Consider the following 14,796-nt stretch of genomic DNA (forward strand, 5'->3'; position numbering starts at 1 on the left):
AATAACCATTTAATTATTTTCCAACCCACAAAGTATTCTCTTATTATATAAGAGGGAGTTTATGATGGGACATTGTAATGTCCAATCATAAACTCCCTATATAATATATAATATATAATATAATAAATCATTTTTTCTACTATATAATATATATTTATTTTTCTACTATAAGGAAGTTTATATAATATATAATAATATAATATAATAAATCATTTACAAATGACTTAAAATATTTCATATTTAAAGGATATATAATAAAATAGGTTCAATCTCAAAATTCTATCCGGGTCACATATATTGGGACAGAAAAAATAACATATATCATTTTAAAATTATCAAAAAAGTATTATAAATAATAATAATTAACAACTTAAAATATCTTAAAGACATTTTAAAAGGGTTAATTTTGTAATTGTAATTTCTACTATATAATAAAAGGGATTTTATATAATATATATTCTACTATTATATAATATCATAATAAAACCCCTTTTATTATATAGTAGAAATAAATATAATATATATATATATATATATATATATATATATATATATATATATATAATATAATATAATAAATCATTTACAAATGACTTAAAATATTTAATATTTAAAAGATATATAATAAAATAGGTTGACTCTCAAAATTCTATCCGGGTCACATATATTGGAACAGAAAAAATAACATATATCATTTCAAAATAACCAAAAAAGTATTATAAATAATAATAATTAACAACTTAAAATATCTGAAAGACATTTTAAAAGGGTTAATTTTGTAAGTTTATCCATATTACATAAATTAGGACAAAGTGACCAGCAATGTAAGTTATTTGAAAGTTACATAAAAATATTATAAATCACAATAATTAATAACTTAGAACATTTTTTTTTTAAATGTAAATTTGGATGACTCTTCAAATTTCATTTGTGTCACATAAATTGAGACAACAAAAATAACATATATTGCGCCCATTTTAATTTATTTGTCTTAATTTTTTTTTATATTTAAAAATTGCGTAAAAATACTATAAATCATGATAATTGACAACATAAAATATTTCAAAAATAAATACATATAAAAAAATTTGATTAATTCTTGAAATTAATCTATCGTTAAAAATTATGTATAAAATACAATAAATCGTGATTTTGACCACTTAAAATATTTATTAAAAAAACAGAAAAAATAAATTGACTGATTCTTAAAATTAATCTATCAATGTCACATAAAATGAGACAAAAGTAGTAATATGTATTGTTTAATGTGAAATTATTGAAAACTACGTAAAATGTATTATAAATGTTAACAATTAACAACATTTGATTGAATCTTGAAATTTTATCAATGCTACATACATTGAGACAAGTGGAGTAATATATATTAAGTATTTAAAAATTACGTACAACCATATTGCTTTCTGTAGGCTTCGAATTATCGTGGTCATTTTTTAGGCTGATACAAGTTTTGTACTTTTTTTTTAATATTATAAATCGCAATATATATATATATAAAAGAGAACCTTAAGCCGCCAACGTGGCGCCACCACAAACTAGAATTTCCTTTCATTTTATTTATTTCCAAAACTAACCTTCCTCTTTCATGAAAAGTTGTGACATTTATAAAAAGTTGCGACTTTAATGAAGAGTTGCGACTTTTATGAAAAGTTGTGACTTCTATGAAAAGTTGTGACTTTTATGAAAAGGTGCGACTTTAATGAAGAGTTGCGACTTTTATGAAAAATTGTGACTTTTATGAAAAATTGTGACTTTTATGAAAGGTTGTGACCCTCCCGAAGGATTGCTACTTTTCCAAATAGTTGTTATCTTTCCGATAAGGCACAATAAACATTTGTTCAAACTACCATTTGTTGTCTATAAATATAGGGATTTCCTCCCATTTTAAAACAACAAAAATTTTGAACCTCTTCTTCTTCGCAATTAAATATTTGTGTACTTTGCTCCTGTTGAGTGGCTCGCTGACACCATTGCTTATGTTACAAATCCTGGTATGTATTTTTGCGGTCATTAATTTATGCTTATGTTATTAAGGATAAATGATAAGATGTAATAATTTTCATTTTCTTTTACATTATTAATGTTTTTACTACATAATCTTATATGTAAGACAATATAGTGTTTTAGTTTTAATGACGGATAGATTTTAAACATTATTTTATAAATTGCGTGATATTAAATTACCGCGCAAAGCGCGGGTAATTTTACTAGTAATTAATAATTTAAAATATTTTTAAAAATATATTAAAAATTTAGTTGGTTTCGGGAATTTTATTTATACTATATAAAATGGGACAAAGGAAGCAACATATATCATTTACAAATGACTTAAAAAGCATTAAAAATTAGAATAATTACCAATTTAAAATATTTAAAAGCTATATAATAAAATAGGTTCACTCTCAGAATTCTTTCAGGCTCACATATATTAGGACAGAAAAAATAACACATATCATTTTAAAATTACCAAAAAAGTATTATAAATAATAATAATTAACAACTTAAAATATCTGAAAGACATTTTAAAAGGGTTAATTTTGTATGTTTATCCATATCACATAAATTAGGACAAAGTGACCAGTAATGTTGGTTATTTGAAAGTTACATCAAAATATTATAAATCACATTAATTAATAACCTAAAACATTTTTTAAAAAAAAAATTAAAATTTGGATGACTCTCCAAATTTTATTTGTGTGACATAAATTGAAACAACAAAAATAACATATATTGGGTCCATTTTAATTTATTTGTCTTATTTTTTTTTGGGTTTTTTATATTTAAAAAATGAGTAAAAATATTATAAATCATGATAATTGACAACATAAAATATGTTTTGAAAAAAAATACAAAAAATTTCACTCATTCTTTAAGTGAATCTACCATAAAAATACTATAAATCATGATAATTGACAACATAAAATATTTCAAAAATGTTGTATGTGGATAGTCTTATTGTGCCTTGAATAGCGTCAAATAAAGTACAAGTTTGTGATAAAAAAACTTATTCCTTTATCCACACAAACAATCGCTTCAAAATCTCCGTTATTAGCCCCAAAACATACCATTTATATTATTGGGCTATGCACGGGCAACATTACCTAGTTGTCCTTAAACGGCAACTTTTTGCCAAAAAAAAAAGATTTTTATCATTGATGTATTATTTGGATACTTATCAATTATATTAATACTGGTTTAGTATAAGTGTATTACACGTATATACTTACTTAAAAGTTATAAATCATAAATTTATTGAAATAAAATGTGGACCTTTTATGCCATATTTTAGGTCATGTTATTAGATCAATAATATTTTTGCTAAATAAGCAACAATGATAAAAATTAAAAATAGGATAGAAATTAAAACTATGACCACCCTAAAATAGAGACAATCCATACAAAAAAAAAATCATATGTATCACTACTTGTAAAAAATTAGGCCTCTAAAATTTTGAGGCCTAAAACATTTGATTTATAGATATACAATTAATATATCATATATCTCCACCTTCCCTAATCTATTACTATATGTACTTACTCTATTGACTTTATGTTCGATGAACTTTTTCTTTTTGTGTTTGAAGTCATTTCGCTGGCGGGGTTAGGCCAGACCCCTACCTTATATGTTAATAATTATAACTAGAACCAAAATATAAATTACACGATAAAAATATGTAGTCTAACATTTTCAAAAGATATTAATCACTATGTTCATTTTTACTTGTTTACTATTGACTTAGCACTTTTTTTAAGAAATAATAAATAGAATGTCAATTTTACTATTTTATATATAATAAATTCAATGTTCTAATAAGTAATTATATTTAATATTCTTAAACTATAAATTATAAGTTAAATTTTTTAAATGGAACAAATAATAAGTATATCTATTTTTTAACAGTTGACATATAAAAGCGAACAGAGAAAATAATTTGTGGTACTAAAAATGCTCAATTGTCAATGCCCTATATACCTAGATGATGATGGAAGGTTCTTTTGGCTAATACAAATTAAACTTGGTAACTACAAAAAAAGTACATTAGCATTTACTCAATTTTTGGGATTGTTTCTTAGGTCTAATCCCACAAATTGACATTTTTCATTTTGTCCAGGTTCAAAACCCCAAGAATTGTCTTGTCAATTTTTCAAAGTTAACCTGAATAAAATGGCACAAGTAAATATTTCACTTTTGACAAATTTTTGGGCCATATTTGTCACCCTAGCGGACGATAACAAGTTGTCAAGTGGAATATTTACCCCATGCACATTCAAATAATATCATATTTGGAGCGAAGATGATTTAATTGGATAAAAAACAGGAATTAAGACGTTAGTATATCAAAACAAGTTTAAAATGTTGACAAATACCCAAGAAGTTCTTGATTACACAAGGAAAATTATTCAGAGGCGTATCTAAAGGAGGTCACCGGGTTCACGTGAATTCATGGTCCCCTCCCGAGATCATATATAGTAGTATTATATTTTTAAAAAAATATTGAAATATAGATGTGTGAACCCTCACTTGAAGTATCACATAATGCGATTATAACTGGGTGCACCTCTCTTCGCGAGGTTAGAAATTTGAATTTTATATTTATCTTGTTTTATTTTTCTTTCTAAAATTATGTAACACTTCTCTAAGTAGTAATTGGTATATATATTTTTCGATACTAAAAACCTAAATGTCGAACCGATCAAATTTATATCATAGATCAACCTTTTTATAACAGTGCACCCATCATTTCAAAATCGTGGATACGCTCTTTAAATACTAGTTTAAAACTATTACAAGATAGAGGGGTAGAACCAGGAGAGTTGGGGCCAACAATCAAATGTCAGTATCAAGACAAGTTTGGAATGTTAACAAACTCCAAAGAAGCTAGATGATCTGAAGTAAAATACCAGTTTAAAACTATTACAAGATAGAGGGTTATTAGACCCAAGAGAGGGGCGGACAATCAAAAGTCTGTATCAAGACAAGTTTGGAGTATTAGCTGAGACACCACAAAAGCTCTCGAGAGTTGCAACAACGCCGCGTTTACCCTCTGACATATAAAATGGAAGATATTTGGAACCATCAAAGGGCTTGTAAAGCAAATGGTGATCTTCATCAACAACTTCCTCTGGTGCTTTTATGATATACCCTTCTTTAGGAATTTTGGTAAAACCCATAGAAAACCTCTCTTCATTTCCCATAATAACTCTATGAGTAGAAGAATGCAGCCTACCATTTGTAAATGCCTACAATTACATATTAATTTAAGTTATATATACAAACAATATAAAAAAAAAAGAATTTTAATTTACACTATCAATAGTGTAAAAATATTACATGTTATAAGTGCATAAAACATAACGTTATGTATTAAATAAGAGTTTAAGTTATATAGATTGACAGTATATATAAACAATTTTTCACCATTAGGTCATCTTTATCAGTTGCACTAGCTAGCAGCTAGCATATCTTATTTTTAAGATTTCAAATCTACAGATATATATCCTTTGGATGACCTGATGATGAAAATTGTTTACATTGTTTATGTGTAAGACTTAAACTCAGTAAACAATTAGTCCCCAAAAAAATTAACTTGGCTACTACTACGCTACCGTCCCAAAAAACATCAAAGAAAAAAATTCACGAAAAACATTTTCCTTCCTAATCAAGCATATCCTAAGAAGGGGGGAAAGGGAGAATAAACTCAATCTCTTTTCAAGTGTATCGTTAACGGCCTCTATTCTTGACGTGAATGACCAACTAAATAAACTTGATAAAAATAGTAAGGCAATAGATGAACTTACTTTCAAACAATCACCAACAAAGAACATGTATGAATGAGGTGATGAGTATTGAAGATCAAGCCATTGTCCATTTTTGTCCAAAATTTGAAGCCCATTAACATGTTGATCATGTTGGCTTAAAATTGTTGAAATGATTTTATCAGTATGAGGAGGTACTCCAACATTTGTCTCCTCAGCTTTAGGCACTTTGTACTTCATACAATTAAGTAAGTAATCACCTGATTTTTTGTGCTCATCCAAGTATTTTTCCAACCCCAATTTCTCAAATACCATTATTCTTACCATATCATCAAATTCTAATAATTTCTTGGAGTAACCAAGCACCAAATCACTGCATAGATTTTGATAATAATGAGTAATTGCGACTTTACAAGCTTGATGAATGTAGAGTATATTCAGAAGGATAGCATGATTAGTAAATGTCGAAAAATGATCTGATGTCAAGAAGCAAAAAATAATGCAAGATAGAGAATGGACACCTTAATTTATCAATCCATATTTAACATGACTATGGGTGTCAAAATTAGCACATTAAAATTGTGAAGAATTTAACGTAACTCATCAATATAAGTATGTGATGGATTATTACTTAATAATTGGTTAAATTTATGAAAATTCACAAGCACAAGGATCAAAAGTTCACATATCAACTAGTTGAGGTTTAAATGTGCATAACACGAAATTACAATGAAAAAAATTACAACTTATCAATATTTGAGGTACTAATAGTGCAAAATTTATTTTAAAATGAGAACTCAAAAAGTGTAAATTATTTAACTATGCAAAATTGACTACTTTTTTGTCCTCTCTTAACAGGTGAATTAATGGTGAAATTTCCCCTTAGATCTACCCTTAACTGGCAAATGGTAGATTGATTAGCTACAAGAAATTTAACAAAAGATTAACAACGAAGTTCATAGCTAATGTTAGTTATACATACCAGAATTGAGGGTCTCCCTTAGGCCAAAGGATGTAGGAGAAGTTCTCAATTGCATTATGAGTGAGGACATTGCCAATCATCATTCTCTCTTGAAGTGGTGTTCTAGGATTATCTCTAGTATAACCTACCAACACATTTTGTGATTTTCCAAATTTTTCCTCCAAATTGAAATTAAAAACTTGTTTCAACTTTTCATATAGTTTTTCTTTTGGAATTTCTCCATCAAGTATAGCCTCAAAACAACCATATTTTTCTAAACCTTTGAAAACTTCATCTCTCACTAAATTCCATTTTTCACTTCCTTTTTTCCACTCTGATGAGTTCCTAAAATCTATAGTTGGAACCTTCAAATCCATCCTCTTTTCTTTTTTTCTAAAATCACTTTGTTGTTTACTTGTTTATGTGGTTGTTGTGTCTTTTGTTTGTATATATACACAGAATAATAATTTTTTAAATTATCATCACATGATCTGTGTGAAATTATAATTAAATATTACTGAATTATTGTCAACTTGAGTTAATTATTGCATTCAATATTTAAGTTTCTTTATTAATTATTGTTAATGCTATGTTGAATTGTGTAATTATGCATTCTAAATACCTTTAAATAAAATCATGTGCATTAAATGTAAATTTCCCTATAAAAATATGCTTTGACTATAATTACTTCTTTTGAGTTCATTAAAAGTGTTTAAAATTAAAATTAATGGTCAAAAATACATTTGAAAAGTATTATTATTTCTTTGCGAGTTATCTATTTGGACTATTATCAAAATAATAAATACCCCTCAAGTCTGATTAGACAAAATATTTAAATATAATCGTCTAAAGGCGCATGACAACTTAATTTGCCTATAAAGTTTTGTTGACACATTCACATTCATCGATCCATTCATGGTATATGTTGATAGTGTGACTCTCGTACAAAATGGACAATTGAAGACCGTTTCGAGCATTGTTATCAAGAATTCGATTCGAGATTAAATTTGTATTGTTACTTATTTCATGTGTGGGATTTATATAATATATTTTCAATATTAAAGGAAAATATTACATTTTAATTTATTGAAAGATAACTGTTCTTAGTTTTATATAATAAGGACTAAAAATTAGAAATTATCGATTTAGATGCTCATCGCCTTCTTGCTAAAACTATGTTCATTTTTCATGAATTTGTCAATATTATTGAATGCAACCACCTCCATGAACACAACAACAACATACCTAGTATAGTCCCACAAAGTGGAGTCTGGAGAGGATGGGGTGTAGGTAGAAAGATTGTTTGTCTTTCTGATAGACCCTCAGCTCAAGAAAATCGTTTTCTAGAACAGGTTTAAAATAAATGAAAGGGAAACCACCTTCATATGAAGATTACATACAATTTCAAATTGTGTGACTCTCATTTTCAAAGGGATACACAAAGATTAACAATTTGTCAAGTCACTTGCAAAATGAACCTAACTTCAAAATAGCTCTAACAAAAATACAATAAAACAAATGACAAAATGTACCATGAATTACTTCTTCTTGCCTGCTTTACCTTCTTTCCTTCTAACTATTTCATCAGCATATTTCACTCCTTTACCTTTGTATGGCTCTGGAGGTCTCCATTTTCTAATTGAAGCTGCAAATTGACCGATCTCTGACTTATCATAACCACTTACAGTGATTCTCGTGTTTTCTTCAACCTTAACTTGCAGTCCAGCAGGAATTTCCATCCTAACGGGATGAGAAAATCCGAGATTGAGAACTATGTCTTTCCCTTCGATGGTTGCACGATATCCAACGCCTACCAATTGAAGTTTCTTCTCGAATCCTTTAGAGACGCCGACTACCATGTTATCAGTTAGAGTCCTGCCGAGTTTGATGAAGAAAAAGAACATCTTCAGAGTAAACACTAAAAGTATGTGCATCTACATTGTCATTAGAATTGACTAACATAATAACAATGATGAGATTATGAAAATTTTCATATACAGTTGTTAGGTATTGGCGGAATGTTCGATAGAGCTGATGGTGTAAGACACATATTATGGCTTTCAAAGTTGAGAGGAAATCATTTGGGGTGCAGAATCATACCCTTTAATCACAAAATTCTGTAAAACTGATGATCATCATCAGGGAGACGAGAGTCGTGTAAATGAAAATTCCAAGTTGAAAATCACGTCTAATTGTTGAAATCATGGATATTCTTCTAGCTTAAGGCGTGTGTATGACACTTTCTGTAAGGATATTTACTCATATAAGTGTATCTCCTGGGATTCAACAAGCTCATCTAGTATTAACTAATACCAAAAACCACATGATTCATGGCTAGTATACCTAAACTAGTTCTTTATTAAAGCTCCTAAAACTCTACAACGACTAGTTAACGGCTAGTTTGACCATTTAAAGTAAGGGCAAAACAATAAACTACAAGTGGATAAAAACAAGGGACACTTCCTTGTGAGATACTTACAAATTATCAACAATCCCACGCACATCTCAAAAAGAATATCTATAAAATGAAGAAAGAAAACATATTTTGATATTTTGCTGGGTTTTGAGTATAATGGATTCATTTGGTATCTTTTGGATTACGAACCAAATACAGATGATATAAGATTTAACTTACAGCATAATTGGCAAAGTTGATTACTTTTATGAACCAAAAATTCTAGTTGTAAGCTAAGTTTCTTATTCATCACATTATACTCCCACAATTTCTATGGTTTATTGCAATTTTGCACTAATGTCTGATTATTCGTGAATGCTTTAGAATTTTGCCGTAATTTCATAAGAGCAGCCACACTCCACACTTGTATAGGTTCAATCATCAAGTGTGTGTTGCAGTGTAATACACCACGTAGAAAGGATATGAATAAGATTAAGAGTTTTACTCAACCTCACTATTGTGAGTATCTCAAAAGGAAGTGTCCCTTATTTTTTATCAGATTATTTATTATCTTCCCTAAGTTAAACTAGTCGTTAACTAGCCGTTGAAGAGTTTAAGGAGTTTTAATATGAAAGAACCAATTGAAGTACGTGGCTATAACTCAAAAACATAGATTTCTAATTCTTTCTACTTTCTCTTCATTCTTTTAAAGTTGGGTTTTTCCTCTTCAAATCTGCTGTTTACATTGAAAACTTTAAACCATACCCATTTTTTCCATTTTCCCCTCGACCAAAGTGTAGTATATGCACTTGTGGTTTTTGAGACTTGCAAATGGCCTATTAGCCTCCAATTATTATAAATCTTTCTCACCACCCCCATATTGTGATACCTTTTAGCCTAGAAACACTACGACGAGCACAGATATCTGTCCTTTGCTAGCAAGTCCTAGCTATTCTTACGTCTATATTCCCTCTTCTGCCCAATTTTTCACTTCTCATGACCTTAGAATCATTAATGCTGTCATGGAACTGAAGATATGCTACATTTGAACTTTGTTGCCAGTCAATCTTCTCATAGTGAGAAAGATTGTTTCTTTAACATGTTAAGACTGAGAAATATGAAGTATTGTTTTCTATGTTGCTCGGACTCTTCAAAAATGCTTCCCGGTGCAGGTCAGACCCTCCAAAAGTAGTGAACTTTTGAGGATCCAACACAAGTGCGACAACATTTTTGGTGATTCCGAGCAACATACTTCTTTTGCTACTTACAGTGACTGATGTCCACATTTTCGAGTCTCCTCATAGAAAAAGAACCATTCCATTATATCAATTTATGAAGTAATTATCGGCAAGAGGCTATAGCATGTAATATATATATCAATAGTTAAGATCAAATAAGTAAAGTTTAGAACCACAAAGAGGTTAACTATTTTGAAACTTAGAAGTGCTAATAAGTATAGAAAACTTCAAGGTGGTAAGAATAGACTGTCCTTCTTTACCTTATTAAGAGGAAAACATTATTCTTTCCTCTTCATTGACAACTAGGATAAAATCAATTAGGACTTGGACTGGGAAACATCTCAATTTGGTTTTAAAATATGATATCATATAATTGGAGAAGATCAATCAGACCCTTTATATCTCAATTTTTATGTCATAACAACTAAGCTCTCCCTAGTCCACATCAAAACCAGTCGTGAATTTCAAAGTAGCTACTCCAGTAAGTAGACTATAGCTTCTTGATCATAAGTAGTAGTAATAGGTAAATTATAACTTGGATTGTTTACCATATGTAAGAATAACAAAACTGAGAAAAGAAGTCAAGAAAACAGCACGATTAAACTGCAGACTACCTGAATAAACCATGCATCTGATTAGCGCGTCTTGTCTCCACGGCTTTTCTGACCCTTAGAATACCTCCATCTTCCTTCTCAAGCTTTACTTCTCGTGGATAAGTTATGGCCATCTCCCCCAGAGGTCCCTTAACTTTCAAATCTTGGCCTTCCATTGTGAGTGTCACATTGGAAGGTACTGATATTGGTTGCTTACCGATTCTTGATTCTTTACATTCGATCGTCTTACTCAAAAAACCAACACGACGAACAGCAACACTTGATACACGAAACCCATTCAAATTCCCGACGAAAGGAGACTGCAAAGTGCTGACATGAAATAAAACAAGAATAAAAGATATGTTTTTACAAGAAAGCCAACACCAATAACAGCCACACTCAAGATATGAATCCCATTCAAACCTCCCGATAAATGGAGACCTTAAATAGATAAAACAAGATCCAAGTTCTTATTTTTACAAGAAAACAAGCTAAACCCCGGCGCCCCCTCCACTGGCTAAAGCTTTACTCTTTAAATAAGGATACCCCAGAAGCTAAAAGACACAAAATTGCATAAAATTGACACAAACTGACCAAGAAACTACAAATGCACAATACCCAATTTCAACAATTCAAGAATAAACATGAAAATGTAAAAATCAACAAGCTAAATGCACCTAATATGTGAAGGGGAGCAGAACAATTAAGTTCCTTACCCTCAACACATAAAAGCTACAAACTTTATTGTATAATAAGGAAACCCCACAAGCTAAAAGACACAAAATTGCATAAATTGAGCAAGAAACTACAAATGCACAATACCCAAATTCAACAAATCAAGAATCAACATGAAAATGTAAAAATCAAACAAGCTAAATGCACCTAATACGTGAAGGGGAGCAGAACAATTAAGTTCCTTACCCTCAACACACAAAAGCTACAAACTTTATTGTATAATAAGGAAACCCCACAAGCTAAAAGACACAAAATTGCTTAAATTGAGCAAGAAACTACAAATGCACAATACCCAATTTCAACAATTCAAGAATCAACATGAAAATGTAAAATTCAACAAGCTAAATGCACCTAATATGTGAAGGGGAGCAGAATAATTAAGTTCCTTACCCTCAACACACAAAAGCTACAAACTTTATTGTATAATAAGGAAACCCCACAAGCTAAAAGACACAAAATTGCTTAAATTGAGCAAGAAACTACAAATGCACAATACCCAATTTCAACAATTCAAGAATCAACATGAAAATGTAAAACTCAACAAGCTGAATGCACCCAGTATGTGAAGGGGAGCAGAACAATTAAGTTCCTTACCCTCAACACACAAAATCTACAAACGTTATTGTATTATAAGGAAACCCCAGAAGCTAAAAAGACATAAAATTGCATAAAATTGACAAAGAAACTACAAATGTGCAAATACCCAATTTCAGCAATTCAAGAATAAACATGAAAATGTAAAAAGCAACAAGCTTTATAGTGTTAACAACAGAATCAAGAAACTAAATTTACCTGGTATGTAAAGAAGCTGTGAGTGAAGAGCTACTCATTTTTGAATTTTGCCTGCAAGTTACAAGACTGTCTCCCCTAAGAGCTGAACTATCTTGTTTAGTGGATGGATAGAGCCCTTTTTGCCTTGCACATTAAAGCGTATTGACAATTTCACCCCTTATCCTATTTCAACTAAATGACAACTTCCCCCCTCTATGTTACAAAGTTTCTCTTTTGCCCCCTATTGATTTAGCTAAAAAAAAAAAAAATTATACGATTTGAGTCAAAGTTACTGAATCTTAATGAAGTCATAAGATGTATGTTAGATCCGTAGGTAGATTTTTGTCCATCTCATATTACGTGAATTATTTATGGAGTTGAAAATATACTCTCTTCGTTCCAAAATAAGTGTCATCTCAACAAAAATTGTGTTCACAAAACAGAATATTGAAAAATTGAAACATTCCTTTAGAATTTGAATTCTTGATTATCCCAAATATTTTTAATGGAGTTGGTGATCAATGATGCAATCATTTTTCTACTACTAAACTATCTTCTCTTTCTTTTTTCTTTTTTTATGATATTGGTGTTTTCCATGCTTGGTTAAATGATACAGCACGATAAAAAATGATGGGTTAGACGTGCATTACTAATTTAAATTTTGCTTAAAAAAATTAATGAAGTTGAGAATGATACCTTATTATTACACTTTAGACATTTACACTATATATATATATTGTAAATAATGTTCATCATTCTTTGATGTATGCTACAAATAAAGATATATTTAGAATAAAGAAAGACCATGATAGTAAATATTTAAAAAAAGACTAGACAGACATTAATTATTGTATATATAAGTAGCTCAGCTACTATATCTCACATAATATAATTAATCAGAACAATCATGAAAGTATATAATGGCATCTCTATATTGGCTTGTTAACTACAGATTCACGTAAACATAGTAAATTATATTCAAGCCATATATATGTATTAAGAAAAATATATGAGTGTGGACTATAATATATTAATTTGAGATTGTTGTATGAGGCCATAAACTTCGAATTCTGAATGCACATCTAACGGCAAGTGTTGAGATGACGGTGACCACACGTTTCCCGGCGAGTTTGCGGCGGTGCCGGCGCCACCGGACATGGATGAGAATTGTGGCATCTTCATGTGGACTAGCTCAGCTTGTGCAATTGCTAATTGTTTGTGTAGAAATTCAATTTGGTGTTGTAAAGATGAAATAGTTCCAACACAACCATAAATTGGATCTTTCATTCTTGCATTTGCCTCATACACCATTGAACTCACTGCATCTCCTCGTTGATATTCTTGCAATTCCTATTGAAATATATCAAAATATATCCACTTTAACCAACTGTATATACAAGACTTCACGTTGCTTTCGGCTCGAACTATATATATAATTAAAAATAATATATATTACTTTATTTAATTTGTTTCTATTTATGTGATATATACGCCCATTTCAAAAAGAATTACATCCTGGTCTATTTCAATTTATGTGACTGTGTTTTGATTCGGCACGACGTTTAAGAGAGAAAGAAAGATTTTTAAAAATGTGGTCTAAAACAAGCCATAAAATGAAAATACGATACATGTAATGGGATGCAAATGGATTACATATTTCTAAATTTGAAGATAATTAACTTTACACGTCATATTTTACCCTTAATGAGTTTTTTTTTTTTTGTAATAATACAAATATTACGGCATTTTTAAGGCCACAAGTTTTAAAAGTTGTATAGATAGACACACAAAATGTCATGATATGTTTAAGATCATAAATTTCAAATTCTTCTTTTATACCAATTTAAACTATGTCACATAAATTTAAACGAATTATTGGCAAACTCATAAATAAAAATTGTTCTTACCTGAAGCATCTTGTTTACATTGCTAGCTCCAAATACTTTATGAACACTTGCAAACTTGTGTGGTTCATCACCTGGAAAATAAGGTGAAAAAACACAATCTTGTGTACATCTTCTCCTTAACAACTTACAAGCTGCACATGGAGAAGTTGCACCTTGTTTTCTACCACCACTCTCCTTCATACTACAAAACTCGTAAAATTTTGTGGACGGAATCACTCGATATACTTATGTGGATAAAAAATAATATTTATATTATTGATAAAATAGTCGATATGTGCACATGTAAACAAGTCTAAGCACCACTTTAATCTAAAAAAAGTTTGTTGAAATTTTAACTTCAGGTACACAAAAATTTCAATTAAGACAACTCGATACACTAAATTCCCGCTATACTAACTTGAAATGTGAAAGGGAAAGAAGG

The 14,796-nt window shown here is 29.6% G+C and overlaps 3 protein-coding genes across 3 annotated transcripts; all 3 read right to left on the reverse strand.

The window, feature by feature from the left end:
• Positions 1-4,963: 4,963 nt before the first annotated feature.
• LOC125828509 (probable 2-oxoglutarate-dependent dioxygenase AOP1) lies at positions 4,964-7,170 on the reverse strand. The gene is made up of 3 exons (XM_049507807.1): positions 6,758-7,170; positions 5,818-6,148; positions 4,964-5,259 (listed from the first exon to the last, which is right to left on the reverse strand). Exons 1-3 carry the CDS (start codon positions 7,111-7,113, stop codon positions 4,990-4,992), a joined length of 957 nt encoding a protein of 318 aa, XP_049363764.1. The 5' UTR covers positions 7,114-7,170; the 3' UTR covers positions 4,964-4,989.
• Positions 7,171-8,177: 1,007 nt separating this feature from the next.
• LOC125828513 (50S ribosomal protein L6, chloroplastic) lies at positions 8,178-12,621 on the reverse strand. Its single transcript, XM_049507811.1, is given in 4 exon segments — positions 8,178-8,611; positions 10,984-11,292; positions 12,490-12,593; positions 12,595-12,621. Coding segments are annotated over 4 exon segments (777 nt in total). The 3' UTR covers positions 8,178-8,274.
• A 762-nt stretch (positions 12,622-13,383) lies between these two features.
• LOC125828517 (LOB domain-containing protein 4-like) lies at positions 13,384-14,796 on the reverse strand. The gene is made up of 2 exons (XM_049507814.1): positions 14,376-14,796; positions 13,384-13,818 (listed from the first exon to the last, which is right to left on the reverse strand). Exons 1-2 carry the CDS (start codon positions 14,553-14,555, stop codon positions 13,489-13,491), a joined length of 510 nt encoding a protein of 169 aa, XP_049363771.1. The 5' UTR covers positions 14,556-14,796; the 3' UTR covers positions 13,384-13,488.

This window comes from Solanum verrucosum, unplaced genomic scaffold (assembly GCF_900185275.1).
Source record: "Solanum verrucosum unplaced genomic scaffold, falcon-dt-bn FXZP01000273.1, whole genome shotgun sequence".
Lineage (NCBI taxonomy): Eukaryota > Viridiplantae > Streptophyta > Magnoliopsida > Solanales > Solanaceae > Solanum > Solanum verrucosum.